The sequence below is a fragment of the Micromys minutus genome (genome assembly GCF_963924665.1).
Source record: "Micromys minutus genome assembly, chromosome: 3".
Lineage (NCBI taxonomy): Eukaryota > Metazoa > Chordata > Mammalia > Rodentia > Muridae > Micromys > Micromys minutus.
The window spans coordinates 45,139,439-45,157,661 of NC_137972.1; the positions used below are offsets into that span (position 1 = coordinate 45,139,439).

An 18,223-nucleotide genomic window follows, 5' to 3' on the forward strand; every position below is an offset into this window, starting at 1 on the left:
TTTTTTTTGTCTCTCTGAAAGCCAAATAAGACACACCTCTTTGCTATTTTCCTCATGGTTGCTAGGGTCCACGTCATTCTGATTCCTTTGCAGTTGTTTCCTGTAAGCAGCAAGACATCTTCATTGTCAGTTCATCTCTCCCACAGTTTTTGTCCCACATGATAACTGTAGTCTTATAGAAGTTTCTGGCTATGCTTCCCTTCCCTTCTCATCCTTAGTTTACTCATCAAACCACGAACCCAAGTCAGACTAACAGTCAGACTAACTCCTCCCTCCTAAGACTTGTGAGCTATAGTCAGGCCCAGGGCAGCTCTTGATGTGAACCATGGTCCACAAAGCCAGTTTGGGACTGAGTTTCCTGCTTTCAGTTTGGGAAGACTGAGGTCACAGAGTTACCCACCCCTTCTACTGTGAACGCAGCAAAGCCACGGACATCATGAGTATGAGCTCTGAGCCAGCTTGTCAGTCCTCAGACCTCTTCTGTTTCCACAGACAAGCCACGTAAACGCTGCTCGGCAGTCATCCCGAAAATAGGGGAGTTAGGCATACAGTGTAAGTGGTCAATAAATGCTTTCTAACAGCCAGGCTGTACTGACGCCATGCTGGCTTAACAGTGGGATCAGTCCATAATGGTAAGAACTAACATTTGTCAAGTGTCTTACTGCATGCCAGGCACTGGGCTCGCTGCTATGTATACATTTTTCCTCTTATTCTCATGGGCTGCATAGGCGTTTGGGTTATATCCCATTTTAATATAGCCCTTGGTTACAAGTATAGAAACTGAGTCTCAGAGAGATCAAGCAACCCGGGCCTGTTTGATGTCAGGGCCTGAGGTCTTATCTGCCTGGCTGTGGTCAGCCAGTCCCTCTGGCATATTCCATAGCACAAAACCCCAGACAGACTTTGCATTCTGCCGGTGGAGTGTCTGAAGCAGTGTCTGTGCAGAGCATGTGTTTTAGTTGAAGAGACAACCATATAGAGGGCAGAATAGAGAGCTTGTGGTGACCCCAGCTCATTGGCAGGATAGGAAATAGTGAAAACAGTCATTCAGAGACAGGCACTCAGCCTGGTCCATGCACTTAGTGAAAGAGTGTCTGAAGGGAGAACTAAAGACCTAGCACAGCGAGGGAAGGGGAGAGGGCTAGGCAGGGCCATCACCTGTAGCACATCATGAACGTTAGGGTGGTCCTGCAAGGTATAGAGGAGCCTTTCTGAAGTGGCCATCCTGTCATGGCACACAGAAAATGGCAGGGAATTGAGAAGAAGAGCTAAGTAAATGTAACAGTTGCAAGCTAATTGCCTTGGGTCACATTTGGTGGCTCTCAACTATGTTTTTAGAAACTCTAAATTGGTTTTATCACTTAAAAATGAGAAGATTCTATGTGAAAGTCAGATTTGTAACTGCTCTTAAATCATGGCATTCTGGCAGTTGCTGGCCCATCCTCACACGGTAGTGGTGGGCTGGATGGGGACAGCTGTCTTTATTATGTGGTACAAGTGCAGTCCATTCCGGCCACATCCCACCTGCCCACAATCTATTTAGTGTCTGTGGGCCGGTTTGTGGCCTTGGCCTGGTGGTCAGAGCTCTGACACTGGAACCAGCTTCCTGTGCCTGGGCAAGCCTCTGGCTCTTTTGGATTGTCAGGGCCTAGCAAGTCCTGGGCACTTGGTCCTGTGGCACCTGGTTGGCAGCAGTGGCCACATCAGAATGAAATGGGTTTGGAAGCCACACCAGGATTCTAGAGGGCTTAGGGGAACCAGACCAAGGCTGTACCAGTCAGCCTGGTGGTTTATTTGGAGCTATGTTATAAAGGCACAGTGTGGTGATCCATTAGTCTCAGAGAGGCTGTGCAGTTTAGGGAACAGCCCAAATGTATGTGTCATAGGAAAAACTGCTGCTTGTCATTGTTTAGTGTCTAGTTCCCTAGCTAAACATGGAGAGCCTCTACTGCTGTCTGACTCTTTGAATGCACACTAAACAATAGGAACAACAACAAAGCACAGCACAAGGCTTATAGTATAGTTGCCTCACACAGCAGGACAGCAACATGATGAAGATCACTGCTGGGCCTCGCAGCCCTGTGTGCTTTAGCAAAAGCCAGTAAACCGTGGTTGCCTTTGAATGGTGCTCTGATCTTTCATCCTGGCTGCTGACGACAGCTTGCCTCTGCATTTAGCCTGTGTTCTTGTTTTGTTTATTTATTTCCCTTTCTTCTACACTTGGTATTCCTCCAGGCACTATCTGAATGTACCTTGCCATCGGGAGCACGAGGCAAGAAGAAAGTCCTGTTGCCTCTCCCTCAGGCTTAGGCTTAGGAAAATCAAAGCCAAGCAGAGGCAGCTCTTCCCTGCCTGCAGCAGGGTCAGCAGCTTGTGTAATGTTTTGCCTGTCAGCTTATCGCAGCTGATTTATTGTGGTTTTGAGCAAGGGAGTGAGAGAGCTGTGTGGTTGCTGTCTTTTGAAGCAGGTAGGGCCTGCAGCTGTGATCAAAGCGGAGCTCTGTGCTCCCTGCCAACCAACCACATTCCCTACTTCTTTGTAAACTGCTCCGAGTGGGGCTAGCTTTCTCAGTGGAGTGAGATGACACCAAGAGAAAACCCACCTGGACTCTCGGACAAGGCATAAAAAGGGAACTGCACTTGGACCCCTCCCTTCTCCTTTGGCACAGCAAGCGTTTTGACACCATCACTTGAGTCAGCCATAACCAGCATTAGCATCCAGTTCCTGTAGAAACATGCACGATTACGCTGCCCTTGGGTTTGGCTATAGGCATCTCACTGTGGTGGTTTTCAGTTGTATGCTATGCAAACCTGCCATAGTGAAATAATAGGTCAGCCACTCTCTCATTCCTTAGCAGTCAGTGATTTTTATGGGTACCAATTTGAGCCTGATGGGGACATGCTAGCTATTCTCCAGTTCTAATAATGCGAGGGTCCTTCCTCTGTAAGTCTTGAAGAATAATTGAACATGGGGTTTGATGAAATGTCCAGCCAACTAGTGGGACTTTATCATCTGTGGTCACATGATCACTATAACAAAATATGGGATATCTCCAAACCTCAGAACTAGTTTAGCTATTTTACATGTTCTGCTGACAAGGTCCAGGACTGTGCACATTAGAGGTAGCATCAGATTTTAGAGTTGGCTTTTGCTGCCCCTCACTGACAGTGCTGCATAAGTTGGTTATGGAGTGATACATTACAGTGCCCTTAAATAGTTTTATCTAGTGTCAAAATCTGGAGACTCACTGTGCTTTATTTCACATAAGGTAGAGCCAGCCTTTAGTCAAATTTAGGGACTACTTTAGAAACTTCATCTTGATGGAGTGTTTTTCAGAAGATACAGGCCTCAGCAACCATATCATTTGGCTTGTGTCAGCAAACTCGGTGACATACTCTGATGGTGCAGCTCCTGAGGGATTGTAGAGAGTGTAAGAATGCTGGGGGGGGGGGGGGAGGGCTTAGCAACAAAACCAGGGGCTGGAGAGGTGGCTCCGTGGTTAAGAGCGTCTGGTCTCTGTGGGCATCAGGCAAGTGGCAAGAGACTCATACACATAAAATAAAAATTTTAAAATCATTTATAAAAACAAGCAATCTGATTGAGTGCTTCATTATAAATTTATATAAATATATGTGTTTGAGTCTATATGTCTAGATAGGTGAACATCAGCAGGCACCCTGGTAGATATTAAACAAGTGATCCCTTGAATTTTAGAATTTATTTGGAAAATAAATCTAACTTGAATGTCTAAAGCAACTATTGTTTCTCAGAGACGTGTAGAAGAGCAGGCTCTTGTCTGGAAAATGCCACAGATGTGCTGGTGGAAGAGCACGCAGTCCAGCAGCAGGCCGAGCAGACAGCTTATTCCTCCTCACAACAGCAGCACAAAGACTTGAGTGAGGATTTAATAGAGTGCTCTGTGTTTGAGGAGGTGCTTTATCATTTATACCCTTGGGGGGTGCTGTCTGGTCTAGTTCTGTAGGCAAAATGCTTGCCTTGGGAGCGTGAGGACCTGAGTTGGATCCCTAGGACCCTTCTGAACAAAGCCGAGTGCCGTGGCGTATGCTTGTAAGGTCAGTGCTGAGGAAGAGGAGACGGCTTGTTAGCTAACCAGCCTAGACGGTTGGAAAGTTCCAGGCCCATGAGAGACTCTGTCCCGAAGACGAAAACACAAAGGGCTGGAAAGATGGCTCAGCAGCCAAGGAACTATTGCTCTTGCAGAAAACCTGAAATCAGTTCTCAGCAGCCACATGGTGTCTCACAACCATTCAAACGCCAGTACCTGGAGATCTGCCACCCTCTTCTGACCTCTGTGAACATCAGATGTTCATGTGGTACACAGACATACACACAGAACACATAAAATCTTTTTAAAAAATTATTTAAGTAAAACAATATGCACAAAGCTGAGGAATGACAACCCAGGTTTTCTGGTCTCCGCACATAAATATAGGCATACACACACATACACACACACGTTCATAATCATACACAAGCCAAATGCACACATGAAAATATCTGTTCTGAGAAAGCTTTTTTTTCTGTAGTACACAAATTTAATGATATTGTTCACTTTGGTTAAATATTTGTACAAGTATAATAGTGATTCCTAATGACCCATACTTAGATTTTTGTTCGCTAAGAGAACTATTTGAAACAGTCTTAAAGTAAAAAAAAAAAGAAGAAGAAGAAGAAGAAGAAGAAGAAGAAGAAGAAGAAGAAAGATGTGAGATAGGTACAAGGAGTGGAGGTCTGATGCGTGTCTGTGAGCGGGGAGGCTGAGTCTAGACTCCGGCTCCAGCCCTCCTTCTACAGCAGTCTCTAGAAGCTGAGGCTTCTTTTTCAGGACTCATAGTCAGAAGGCGTTGGTGGGAGTAGAGTTGGGGCTATTTTAAGTTAATTTTTATTGACGTCTGTACAGATTCTTTGGATACATAAGGTGTGTGTGTGTGTGTGTGTGTGTGTGTGTGTGTGTGTGTGTGTACATACATACATAAGCTTTTTAACAGGGTAAAGCATTATTTAGCCACTATCCCAACTGTAAGACTTGACTCAGAAACAGTCAGCAGTCTTCCTGGGCTGTCCCAGCACCACCTGCCTGCATCTACATTTCGACTTCTCACTGACTTGTTTTTGCCTGGTGTTGAACTTTCTATAACTGAGAAAATGAAGCTACTATTTTGCAAGTGACTTACTTTGGGTTAAAATGATTTTGAGAGCATTCTGACTCTCAACATCAGCTCGTACAGATCTTTTTAGGGCACCTTAAAAAACAGCTTGCAAAGCAGCATGGCACCTTAACCCTACACAGGAACACAGCAGTCAAGTAGCTGGCAAGGCTTGTGATATGGGGGATACTGGGAAGAGTTGGGTCCACTGCCTTTGCCTTACCTGTTGGCTGTAAGATGCAGTGAATGGAGCCTGCGAAATCATTGAATTAGAACCTCAGCATAATGCAGTGTGACCTCAGCTCTGTCACTTGATGACAGTCTGCAAAAACTATGTCTAAATAAGGCCCCGTTCACAGGTTCCAGGTAAGACTGTTGCCATGTCTTTGTAGGTCTGGGTTCAACCTACAGTACTTTCCTGATGTCTTCTCCATTTTGTCTGTGGCCGCTTTTATAGTAAGTGAATGCAGACAGACATCACTAAATACCTTAAGCTCCATGCGGCATTTTCAGAATTGGTAAAGTCTGGCATGCCCACATGCTGTGCTTCATGGAGCCATGAGGTAGTTGCAGAGAGGGCAGGGAGCTGAAGGGCTGTCTTCTCTATAGACATGTAAGACCCTTTCCAGCCTACAAAGATAGGTGGGGTTTTTGTTTTTAATTTGACCAGATATTTGGTTTTACTCTTCCTCTGTGCCTCTCCCTCTCTCCAACCCCTAGTGCCCTTCCCTGAGATTCCTCACTGGCAGCCTGGAGAGAGGCTTACTTACTAGGGGCTGCTGTAAGGACTGAGTGGGTTAATGAGGCACATCACTATCAACAGAGCCTACCCAGCATAGGACCCAGGAAACACTCCTGTGACCTATGCAGAAAGAATCATGTTCCTTAACATAGTCCTTTGATGTGCTCCAGTCCATGTTAGATCTGCTTGCTGATCTAACCATGCTCTTAAACAGTTTATTCCTCTTCCACTTTTGACTCAACTGTACCAAGTGAGTGTGTGTGTGGGTGGGTGTGCATATGCACTGGGATAATTCATTCATTATCAGAGCCTTAAAGAAATAAAGATATAGCCAGGTGGTGGTGGCACAGGCCTTTAATCCCAACACTTGAGAGGCAGAAGCGGCGGATCTCTGTAAATATAAGGTTAATGGGATCTACAGAGCTAGCTCCAGGACAGCCGAGGCTACACAGGTAAACCCTGTCCTGAAAAACCAACCCCGCCCCCTCCCCAAAAAAAGAAGGAAAGTAGGAAATAAAAAATGTTTGTAAGATTGTCCTTAAACGATTCTTGCCATTTTCACACTGCTGTATATTTAAGACTATGTGTGGGCTGTAGATCCATGGTTAAGTTTTAAGATCTTCCTATACGTTATCACATTCTAAGAAGACAAAAGTTCATTCCACCAGGACCTTGGAAAAGGGGCTCCTTTCATGTCCATAGAGAAAGGCTTGACCATGGTAAGGCTTCAGTTGGCTTTCCTAAGCTCATGCTGTAAATCAAGTGGAGATGTCTTCCTAGTACATGGGGATCCCACCTTGACATGGGTGCATGGAGACCAAAGGTAAAGCTCAGGTAGACTTGCTGGCCAGTAAAGTCCCAGGCTTTGACTGTTTCTGCCTCCTTCTGCAGGGTTACAGGTGCTTACTGACACTTACAGCTTTTTTTTCTTTAATTTTTAAAAATTTATTTAATTTTTGTTAAGTGTGTGGAGATAAGAGGCTAGCCTGGTTTTTACATGAGGTCTGGAACTGTGAACTCAGGTCATCAGGCCTGTCATGCAAGCACTTTCACCTGCTGACCCCTCTCCAAGCCAAGATTTATGCTTTCTTTTTAAAGATTTATTTATTGTATACAGTGTTCTATGTACTTGTATGCCTGCATGCCAGAAGAGGGCACCAGATCTCATTACAGATGGTTGTGAGCCACCATATGGATGCTGGGAGTTGAACTCAGGATCTCTGGAAGAGCAGCCAATGCTCTTAACCTCTGAGCCATCTCTTCCACTTTTTAATACGGGTACTAGGAAACCGAAATCAGATGTTTATGCAGCAAGCACTTTACCCACTGAGCTGTCTCCTTAGCCCCACATTGAATTATTTTTACTGTATTTCTCACACATTAAATAATTTCAGCTATTGCCACAACTCGCTGATAAGCAGTTGAAAGAATAAGAGGGAGGAGATCCCTGCTCACTGGGAGCCGTAGGGTTCCTGCCCAGTGGCAGCTCTGACTGTGGAAGAGTCAGCAAAGGAGCCCTCACACCAGCTTCGGTTATAAGAGGTAGAACCATTCTGTAGGACTGAACTCTCTGTGACTCTGTCAGTTAACAGACATCCTGTGCAGCTACTCAACCTCCACGTTTCTGTGTGTAGAAAGTTAACAAAGAGAAACAGTGATGGTTCCCTCAGCCACAGAGCTCCTGCACTTCCAGCCTTGCCAGAAGCTGAGGGTAGCAGTGGGGCCACTCTCCCCCCAGAAAGAACTACTCTGTCAGCCTCTTCACTCGGCACCCACAGCCTCCAGACCTGTGAAAGAACCTCTACCCTGTAGGTGCTGACTAGGGCAGGTCCATAGTGGGAAGTTCCAAGAACTGCTAACCCACAGTCAACAAGGCTCTCATTGTCACACCAAAGGGTGCCTTCAAATTGAGTTGGAAACTGAACTGGAAGCTAACATGGCTTAAACAGCTTGTACTTGGGGCTGGAGAGACGGCTCAGCAGTTAAGATCACTGGTCTGCTCTTCCAGAGGACCCAGGTTCAATTCCCAGAACCCACTCTGGCACCTCACACATGTCTATAACTCCAATACCAGGGATATGACACCCTCACCCAGACATGCATGCAGACAAAACATCAATACACTTAAAATAAAGATAAATTATAAAAACAGCTGTTTGTCCTCAGCATCCCTTCTGGGTTAAAGTGGTAGCTCTTATTCAGTGGGCAGACATCAGTGTTTGTGGTGATGTGCAGATGGTTGCCAGGGGGTATTTGTATCTTATGGCAACTCTCAGAAGCAAGGTAGGACTTTTGCTGGCAACTTTACCTAAAGCCTATGTATTATCTTTTAGATTGTGCTATAAAAATTAATTTAGGGCAGGGAGGGGCCAGTGAGATTGAGAAGCAGGTACATGTATTTAGCCTCATACCTAACACCCATTTCAGTCCCTGAAATGAGAGAACCAGTTCCCTCAAGTTGTCCTCTAAACTCTGTTCACACACCATGGCACCTCCAACCACCACATGCACTTAGGAAATGTAATTTTTAAAAGTAAAGTGTGTGTGTGTGTGTGTGTGTGTGTGTGTGTGTGTGTGTGAGTGTTTGTGTGTGTGTGTGTGTGTGTGTGTGAGAGAGAGAGAGAGAGAGAGAGAGAGAGAGAGAGAGAGAGAGAGAGAGAGAGAGAAAGGGGCAGACAGAGAGAGAGAAAGGGGCAGACAGACAGAAGGCCATGAAGTTTAGAAATGTAGGAAGGAATTTTGATGTGGCACTGTCACTAGTGTCCTTTAAAAGATATTACTTGGCTCCAGATTGAAACTAAGACTTTGTATGAGGCTGGGGGCAGAATCCCAACCCCTGCAGGTGAGGTGTCCTGGCAGAGTTAGCCAGACTGTCATCCTGTATGAACTGCCTCAGATTGTTTCACTAGCGCCCTGGCCTGCATTCGCAGGTGCTGGCTCTGCTCTCCGGCATCCTGCCTGGCAGACCTGGGTTTGAGCAGAGGAAATGAAAGCTAGTGGTTTACTGTGAAATGTGCAGACCTGCCATGGCAGGAAGTGGTGAAAAGTTGATTGATCACTTAAGGCACAGCTCTATAACAGCACCTCTGCTTTCACTTATGCCTGAGTCCCACCCCCAATACATTTTAGGCTCTTTCTGTCCTTTGGCAATTTGTTAGAAGGGGCTGTGGGTCCTTTTTAACACTCCTGCCCCAAAGCTCAGTCACCAAATGTGAACTAATTGGGGGAACAGTATCAGCTTAGCTGTGTCAGAGTTGTGTGCTTGTAGCTGTTGCTTTGACACTTTCACTGTAGTTAAATTTCACTGTAATAGAACTCATCAGCAAGCTACAATCTAAAATAATCCTCCAAATGGGATGTTGCTGACGTTACAAGTGTACAAAGAATGTGCAGTTACATAGTAGGGTTACATTTTAACAACTAAGAAAATCTAGTTTGGGCTGTGACTTAATGTAACACTAGTATGATCCAGTTGTCATGTCTCTTTATATTGATTCTCTTGATTCTAACAAATGCATTCTTAGCATGTGAGATGTTTCCCATTTACACTTAAGAGTTATATAACTGCAGCCAGGAATGAATGTGTTCACTAAGAAAGTGTCTGACATGTGTACGAGTCTGGCTATTTAATGCCATTGTCAAGCTTTTCTTCCTTTTCTTTAATGTGAACTAGCCAGTTCTGCCTTGAATGTGACAAAAAAAAAAAAAAAAAAAAAACAAAAACAAAAAACAAAACAACAACAACAACAGCAAAACCAAAAACAAAGAATCACCAATCCCTTAGATGGTTTGGTTTTGGAAATGGTTTCATCATTAGAGAGATGGATTCTAGAACTTACAAGGAACATGGCTGCCCAGTCCCAATTTGATTCTTCTCCTCTAATTACTTCCCCATTTTTTCTCTTATCTGTGTGAAACAGTGGGGTGATGAGTCCCATTCCTCCAACTCTTCCATCACATTATATGCCCATACTATTTTGAAATTTAATCACTTATTATTATTATTTTTATTTATATTCCAACCATTGACCCCCCCTGCTCCTGGTTATACAGTTGTCTTGTAGGAATGAGTTCTTGAACCTCAGTGTGTCTAGAGGATGGAACTCTTGGTGACAGGCACCTTTCTTACCTAAGCCATCTCACAAACCCTAACAATTATAAGTAGCAGGTATTACATTCTGTCTTAGTTAAGGTTTTACTGCTGTGAACAGACACCATGACCAAGACAACTCTTATAAGGACAACATTTAATTGGTGCTGGCTTACAGGTTCAGAGGTTTAGTCCATTATCATCGAGTCAGGAACATGGAAGCATCCGGGCAGGTTTGGTGCAGGAGGAGCTGAGGGTTCTATATCTTCCATCTAAAGGCTGCTAGCAGAGTACTGGCTTCTAGGCAGCTAGGATGAGGGCCTTAAAGCCCACACCCACAGTGACACACCTACTCCAAAAGGACCACACCTTCTAATAGTGGCACTCCCTGGCCCAAGCATATAAAAAACACCACATTCTACTCCCTGGGCCCCATAGGCTTGTCCAAACCTATGTATCTAAACATAGCATAATGCAAAATACATTTAGTCCAACTTCAAAAGTCCCCATAGTTTATATCAGTCTCAACAGTGTTAAAAGTCTAAAATTCAAAGTCTCTTCTGAGATTCTTCTAATCACTTAACTATAATTCCCAAAGCAAGACAGGAAACCAGCTGGGCAAACTCCAAACTCTGCATCTCCATGTCTGACGTCCAATATGTCTTCGGATCTCCAACTCCTTTTTCATCTTTGTTGATGGCAACAAACTTCTTTCTCCTAGGCTGGTTCTACTCCCTGCTGTCAGCTTTCCTCAGAAGATAGTCCATGGCTCTGGCATCTTGAACATCTTGGGGTCACTAAGGCAACTACAGTGTTACAGTTTCTTGTTTCAGTGTCTGGGATCTACCCATGATCTTCTGGGCTCCTCCCAGGGCTGCCATCACTTCTCCAGCTCTGCCGTCTGTAGCACTCTAAGCTTAGGTTGATCCACTCCACTGCTGCTATTCTTGGTGAATATCCCATAGTACCGGTGTCTTCCACTGCAACTCTGCTTCACCAGTAGCCTCTCATAGGCTCTCTTCATGGTGCCAAGCCTCAACTCTTTGCATGACTCCCTCAGTCCTTCAAAACCAGTACCACCTGAGTGACTCTTACACATTACCAAGTACAGCTGTAGCACAAGGTACACATTACCTATCTCTGGAACACTACTTCTTTGTGCTCTCAGGAAACACTTCGGAAAAGTTTTCACCTCAGTGATGCTGGTCACTTCTTAATCACCACTAATTTCTTAGCTCCAGCTGAGCAGCATCAGTTGTCCCAGTAGCCCCTTCTATTCTGGACTCTAAGGCCAGAGCTGCCAAGTTCTGCTGCTTGCAGGAACTGGAACATGGCCCCCTTGTTCTATTACATTATCTCTATCTTGCTTTCTGTTTTTCAACTCCTACCCAACCTAAGTTTGGCTGTCCTGGATCTTGCTCTGTAGATAGACCTTGAACTCAGAGATCCATATGCTGTCTCCTGGGATTTAAGGTGTGTACCACCACTCCTGGATTTAAGATTTTCTTCACCTAGAAGTTGCCCCCGTCCCAGGCTGGCCTTGAACTCAGAGATCTGCTTGGCTTTATCTGCTGAGATTAAAGATGTGTTACCACCATGCCTGGATCTAAATTTAGCTAAGTAGGCTCTTGCCCCAAAGTCCCACTCCCTTAATCTGTTATCTCCTAGAACACAGGATTTGGCTCCATTTCACTTCCTGGTGCCCTTTAATACAGGAGCCATGCAGTCTATACAACAGGACTACACTTTCTAATAGTGGCACTCCCTGGGCCAAGTATATACAACCATCACACATTCCTAGCAGATTTAAAAACTAGAAATTAGACAACACTAAGTCTCCATCATCTGTTCTGCCACTGGTCCATTTTTGGGGTTGGTTATCTTGGCTTAGACCCTGATTTCCAGAACTTCCTCTGAATTAGGCCCAGACCTGGGATTGAACATATTTTTCTCAACTTAACCTTAGCACTTTGAACTGGTTTTGATGGGTTGTGGGTTTCTCTTAGCTATAGTTTGACTATAGCAAGCTTTCTTCCCGTAGCTCCTGTCCTGTGAAGGAAAGGAAGTCTTTCCACATTTTAAAGTCACAAAGAGAATCTACACTTCCTCCACAGCCTTCTCTGTTTCTTACACTTACATCTGTGACCTGCTTGGGGTTTGCCCCACTGTCATGGAAGGTGACAGCTTTGTGATATTTTATACTCTGTTGACATCCATCTGATTGATGAGCAAACCTAATTTTTTCTTCTTAATATAATTTTCAAGGTCCAAAAAGTTGGCTGCCCTAGCAGAAGCCTTGAAAGCAGTCTCACTCAGTAAGGCCCAGCTGGGGTTAGAGCTGCTAGAACTGGAAGCTGCCGCGCTTCTTGTCCAGGAGGAAGAAACAGCCGGAGAAGCAGCCCAGTGCAGCCCCACACAGCAGGCTCCACACTCCAGTCCGGAGCCCAGTGACTTGGACAGCACCTCGTCATCTGACACAGAAGACTCAGCGTCAGAGCAACAGGAGCTTGTTGTGACCCAGCCCTCCCGGCTCACTTCTCTGCAAGCTCCCCTTTTGGAAGAGGACAGTGCCCTGATTATCACGGATAGTGGACGCCACAGAAACATGGCCACCCGGGAATGTGAAGTCAGTCAACAGCAGTCACTGGTGTCTTCCCGGGCTCCCCTGATAGAGGAGGTTGAAGACAGTGGGCTCTGCAGAAACATGGCCAGCCAGGAATGTGAAATCAGTCAAGGACAGCAACTGGCCTCTTCCCGAGCTCCTCTGATAGAGGAGGTTGGAGATGAGCTGAAGACCAAGCTTTGGGTTTCCCCACCCCGTGGTGTCAGAGCTGGGAGCCACAGCAATATACAGGATGGAGAGGACAGGGATCAGGTGCTCTGTGATTGACTCAAGTGGTGAGCTCGTGATGGGGCACTAGGTCAACTGTGCTCTCATACGGAAGTGGAGTTTCTGATTCCGATTGTGTGGAAACAGGACATTGTTTTTCAGTGAGCTACCATTTATACCTTTCAAATTGTGATTTTGCAACTTGGAAAATAAAGTTCTAAAGTATTCTTTATAAGGTATAAATGATTACACATGAAGACCATAGTTCTACTAGGAAAACCTAGACCAGTGGTTCTCAACCTCCCTAATGCTGTGTGTGACCCTTTAATACAGTTCCTCATGTTATGGTGACCACCAGCCATACAGTTACTTTGTTGCTACTTTATAACTGTAGTTTCCTACTGTTAAGGACTGTAATGTACATATCTGATATGCAGGATATCTGACTTGTGAGTCTGAAGATGTCATGACCCACAGGTTGACAACTGCCGCTCTAGACTGTAGCAGGACACCTTGGACAGCTAGTCCTCACATTTGAAGTGTGCCCTATGAGGAAATATTAACAGGTGAATACACCAGGTAAAATGCTCACTACAGTCAGGGTAATAAATTCCCATCACCTCCAGCTGTTCCTGGACTATTTGACGTCCCTTTCTCCGGGCAGGGTGCCACCCACCCGTGTCCCCTGATCTGCTGTGTCATAGCTTACATTGCTCGCATTGTACATCAACTCAAGCATACAGTGTACTCTTTTGAGCGGGCTCATTTCACTGCACATAATTATTGTGAGATTGATGTGTGTGCTAATATGCCGAGTCTTGTGTGTTGTCCTCTCAGAGCAGAGAACTTTTCTTGAAACAGATTTGTTTATTATTCACCCACTGATGGACATTTGCGTCGCTCCCACTGTTTTCACTGTTAATAAAACCATTGTGAGCATGTGGATACGAGTCCCTGTGTGCACATACGCTTCCTTTTCCCTAGGTGAGTGTCCGTGTGGCTGAGTGTGTGATAGGGAAATGATTAACATTTACCAGGGGTACACTTGTTTTCTCTCTTAGCTTGGATGGACCAGTTCACACCAGCAGTGGGTAAGTGGTCCCGTTCTCTCCATTGCTTAACACTGCTTGGTGTTTTCATCATCTTTTACATTTTCTTATTTAGTTACCATGTGTCTGTGTGCGTGAGTGAGTGTGTGTGTGTGTGTGTGTGAGTGAGTGTGTGTGTGTGTGTGTGTGTGTGTGTGTGTGTGTGTGTATGTGTCTGTGTGCTCAGAGGATGATTTTCAGGAGTCAGTTCTTGCCTTTTACCATATGGATTCCAGGGACTAAGCTTGGGTCATCAGGCTTGGTGTGAAGCCCCCTGACACACTGAGCCATCTTGCCAGCCCTCTGTGTTCACCACTCCAGCAAGTATAGCATTGAAGCTGCTTCTGATTTCAGGTATTTGTGCGAGGCCTCTTTTCATACTTATTACTTTTTATACTTATTACTTGTTCGGATCTTTTGGCGTTTTTAAAGGGTATTTTAGTTTTTAACTTTCTAGCTTGAGAGGTCTTTATAAGGTTTGGATAGAAGTTCTCATTATGAGTCATGTTCTGTTTTTTTTTTGTTTGCCTTATCATCCTGGATCATCTGCCAGACCTATATTTTATCTTGCTGGGTGTGTTGGACCTGCATTTCTACAAATATTTTTTATCTTTCTTTGGGGATTCAACTAAGTGGCTTGTACTGGTTTGGATCCGTCTTCTCTATTTGTTCATTCTAGGGTCTGTCAATGCCCAGAGTTTATACCCCTGAAAGTGGTGTCTGTGTCTGTGTGCTCGTGTGTCTGCCTGCCTTTTCCCTCTCCCTCACTCCTTACATAGCTGTGACCAAATACCTGGCAAAAACAACTAAGGAAGGAAAGATTCATTTTGGCTCACAATTCCCAAGAGATCTCAGTCCTTTTTGGTGGCAGAGGCCTGGGGTGGGAATGGTTCTGTCTGTGAAGGCGGGAACTTTAAGGGTGGCTTGTTCACAAGGAGGCAGGCAGGGCAAACAGACCAGCACCCAAAGCAGAGAGAGCTGCTCCTAGGAACCCGCTTCCTCTAGCCAGACCCATTGCAGAAGCTCCTCAGACATCAGAATACTCACTAACTGGGAAGGAAATGTTCAAAACATAAGCCTGGAAACTATTCAAAAAGCCATGCTTTCCTGCTCTGTGGGTTTTTCCCTGTGGGAGACTTAAGCTGCCTTGGTCAGAAAACCCTTGAAGGAAAGCCCTTGGCCTGACTCAGAGCTCCTCACTTCAGTGGGCCCTGCCTGAATTGTCCTCTCGAATAATAGGACAGTCTTAGCGCTCACCTGGTTTGTCTCCTGTCTTCCATCACCTGATGTTCATTGTCTTGAGAAACTATGGCTTCATACAGTTCAGATTTTTCTTCTCACTTATGCTGTTCCCTCTTGAACAGAGATGGGTCACAGTAGTGCGTTATGAGCTTTGCCCAGCTTTGCAGGTGAGTTGCTCGGGGGCAGGGCTGGGTCAGGACTTGTTCCTCCTGGACAATCTTGCTGTGTCTCTGTGCTCCAAAGACACACGGTGAGCAGATGAACAAATAAACTAACCAATTTTCTCTGGGTGGAAATGAAATGAAACCTGATACGAGTTCATCTCAGCACCTTTTATTCCAAGACTGTAGGGTTCCCTTCTCATTGGATTAGAAAGACTGCACGGATTTGTATTTCTAATATAAATTCCAGTTGGATTAACATGTTGGTCGGGGTGACTGCCATTTGACATGCATGTTAACTCCTAAAAGCTGTAACAGCTTGGTCTGGGTGTGAGGGAGCCTTCTCTCAGGCTCCCTGGAGAGCTTCAGAATTTCTGTGACCAATGCTGATGCCGTTCTCCTCAGCAGCACCTTACCTGAGGCTGCCGTGAAAGGCTTTGGATCCGTTAACTGCAAGTTTAACAAATCCTCTCTTGTCTAAATGTTTAAAGCCGTGAACATTTTCTTCCTTTCATCGATTCCTGTCCCTTGGAGTCTGGACCGGACTGGCTTCCATGAGAATTGTCTTGGGAAAAGTGCCTTTCTTAAAGATATGCAAACACGATTCTTAAAGCCAGGGGGCTCTGTGAACTCTCCTGAGCATTAGAGACGCACACGTGAGTGCGAGTTCAGCTGTGGCTTCCCTCCACCCTCCCTTTGTCTACAGGCTTAAAGCTCAGGTTTCATACCAACCTGGCCTTTGTCTAAGATGGCTGAGAACACCAGGGCATCACACCTGCAGCCCAGAACACCCCTCGAATGAGGTTTCTGTGCTAAAAGACTTGGCAGACAATTTTAGGGATCTCCTATGACCAAAACTGTTTCCCAAAAATGTTTGATGATGGGAGAAAAGGAAAGTTCGGGCAAGAACAGAGAGGAGACCACAGCCACTCCCTAGATTCAGTGAGGTTGGCAAGACCTGGAATTGAGTTCCAGAGCCTTTGCCCTGGAGAGTTATGTCAAAGCTCCAAACCTTTCCTTTCATCTTGAAAATGGGACTGAGATAGTCGTTGGTCACCTAACACGGAGAATGTGTTTAGAGAAGTAGTTATTTGTCATTCTCTGTATGAACATCAGAGTCTTCGTACAGAAACTGTGGTGCTCATGTCCTCAGGTATGACCTCTTGGGTTTGATTTTTGGGGTAACAACTTCTTACTATATAGCCTGAGCTGTCCCAGAACTTGGGATTTCCCTGTGACAGCCTTCCAAGTGCAGGAATTCCAAGCCCGTGCCACTAGGCCCAGCCAAGTAATGGGATCTTAAACGGCTGCCTTCCTATAGGTCTTTGACAAGATAAGCAGAACTTCTTTGTATTCTTGCTTATCTTACGGGACTGTGAAGCTTTATGTCCAAAACACTTGATGAACCTGAAGTGTTAAACCAACGTGAGGGTTCATCCTTGTTGCCTGACTTTCCCAAGCTAAACATGGCTCCGTTTAGCACTGTGCAGTGACACAGTTGACTGTCAATCAGAAACAGGCTGGTGACCCTAGTGTTTGTACAGTTCCGCAGGTTAGACGGAAGTATTAATTTATCGGTGAGTCTCAGTGGTACCTAGTCTCCTGGCTTCACATCACTGACTGGCTTTCCTGCGGTCTGTCTGTCCCATTATCCTTGAAGAGTAATGTACGGTCTTGCTGTGGGCATGGTGGGGCATTGATGCTGTAACCAGGATGGTGTCATCTTTCACCAGCACAAGATTAATTTACCAACGAAACAGGGCTGCTCCCTACCGCATGCTGAATTGGTTGGCAGCTGCTGGTTTTCACACCTGCCAGTGGAAAATATATTTTCCTTGTGGGAAACAGTTTCTGGTACTGTATACTAGAGAGAATTGTTAGTTATAAATATGTCTTAAATTATTTTAAAACAGGGACCCCTTTATACTGTTATATTTTATAGAAGTAACTGGAAATCAACTTATATAATAGGAACAGATACTACTAAAAGAAATAGGCATAAAACTTTTTTAAAAAATGTTATATTTTCAGAAATGTTACTTGCAAAAGATTTTCTGATATAGAACTCTCCCAGAATAACATGACCTGTCATGTCTGTCATTGCATCAGGTAAATTCAAGTTGAGTTTCACAAAGTTTTTGGTTAGGATTTAACAAACTCCCAAGCAGAAGCTTGCAATCACAGTGGGTCCCACCTTTCTTCTGGGCATGCTCTGTAGTTTTTCAGCCCATAGCAAGTGAAGGAAGCATTGATTAGACTTGATTTAAAGCAGTGAGTGATAAATACAGCTGGAAATTGATTCATGTCCCTCAGGTGACTAGGGCACAGCCATCTACCGTTGACACAAGTCCTGTCTCAAGGCTGGAAAACAAACAGGGAAACACGAGTCAGACAGATAAATGATGGCTGCTTTCAACTCCTGGGGAAACCATTTGTTTCTGAGATAAGAAATCGACTGCTCTCCACTCATAAGATAAGCCAGGGAAAGGGGGAGAGGATTCATGTCTCTAGGACCATCATGTGAGATGAGGCACTGGGACCGCTCTTCCCAGAAACACTTAAAGGACCTCTGTGGCACCCTGGCATCTCTACAGCCAGGCCCTGGAAAACATTCCTTCTGCTCATTCCGGAGGTGGGGGGGGCAGTATGAGCAGGAGCCCCTGAATGATGATCTTTATGGTCCCAACCAGGGCAGGCACCTGAAGTACTTCTAGGCTTATAGCCTGGGAGGCCTCTGAAAGCGAGTCCCCTGCTGCCCAGCACCTCTAAGGAGACTTGGCTTACTGTGCTTACACAGTTGCTGTTTGTGTCCCTGCTGTGGGTCTCCCCAAGTATGTGCCCCCCTCGCTTCCTAGAAGTGTGTGGATTTCCGTTTCACCTCAGCTTCAAGTCTCCCCAAAG

The 18,223-nt window shown here is 45.2% G+C and overlaps 1 protein-coding gene across 1 annotated transcript in view; it reads left to right on the forward strand.

Annotated features, from left to right (window-relative positions):
• The window catches only part of SHQ1 (SHQ1, H/ACA ribonucleoprotein assembly factor), a gene marked incomplete at its 5' end in the record, with an annotated part of 122,571 nt that extends 108,984 nt beyond the window's left edge, over positions 1 to 13,587 (forward strand). The window contains one exon of the mRNA XM_080914430.1: positions 12,267 to 13,587. Coding sequence (XP_080770556.1) covers positions 12,267 to 12,891 — 625 coding nt within the window. The 3' untranslated portion in view covers positions 12,892 to 13,587. The remainder of the gene's footprint in view (positions 1 to 12,266) is intronic.
• Positions 13,588 to 18,223: the final 4,636 nt, after the last annotated feature.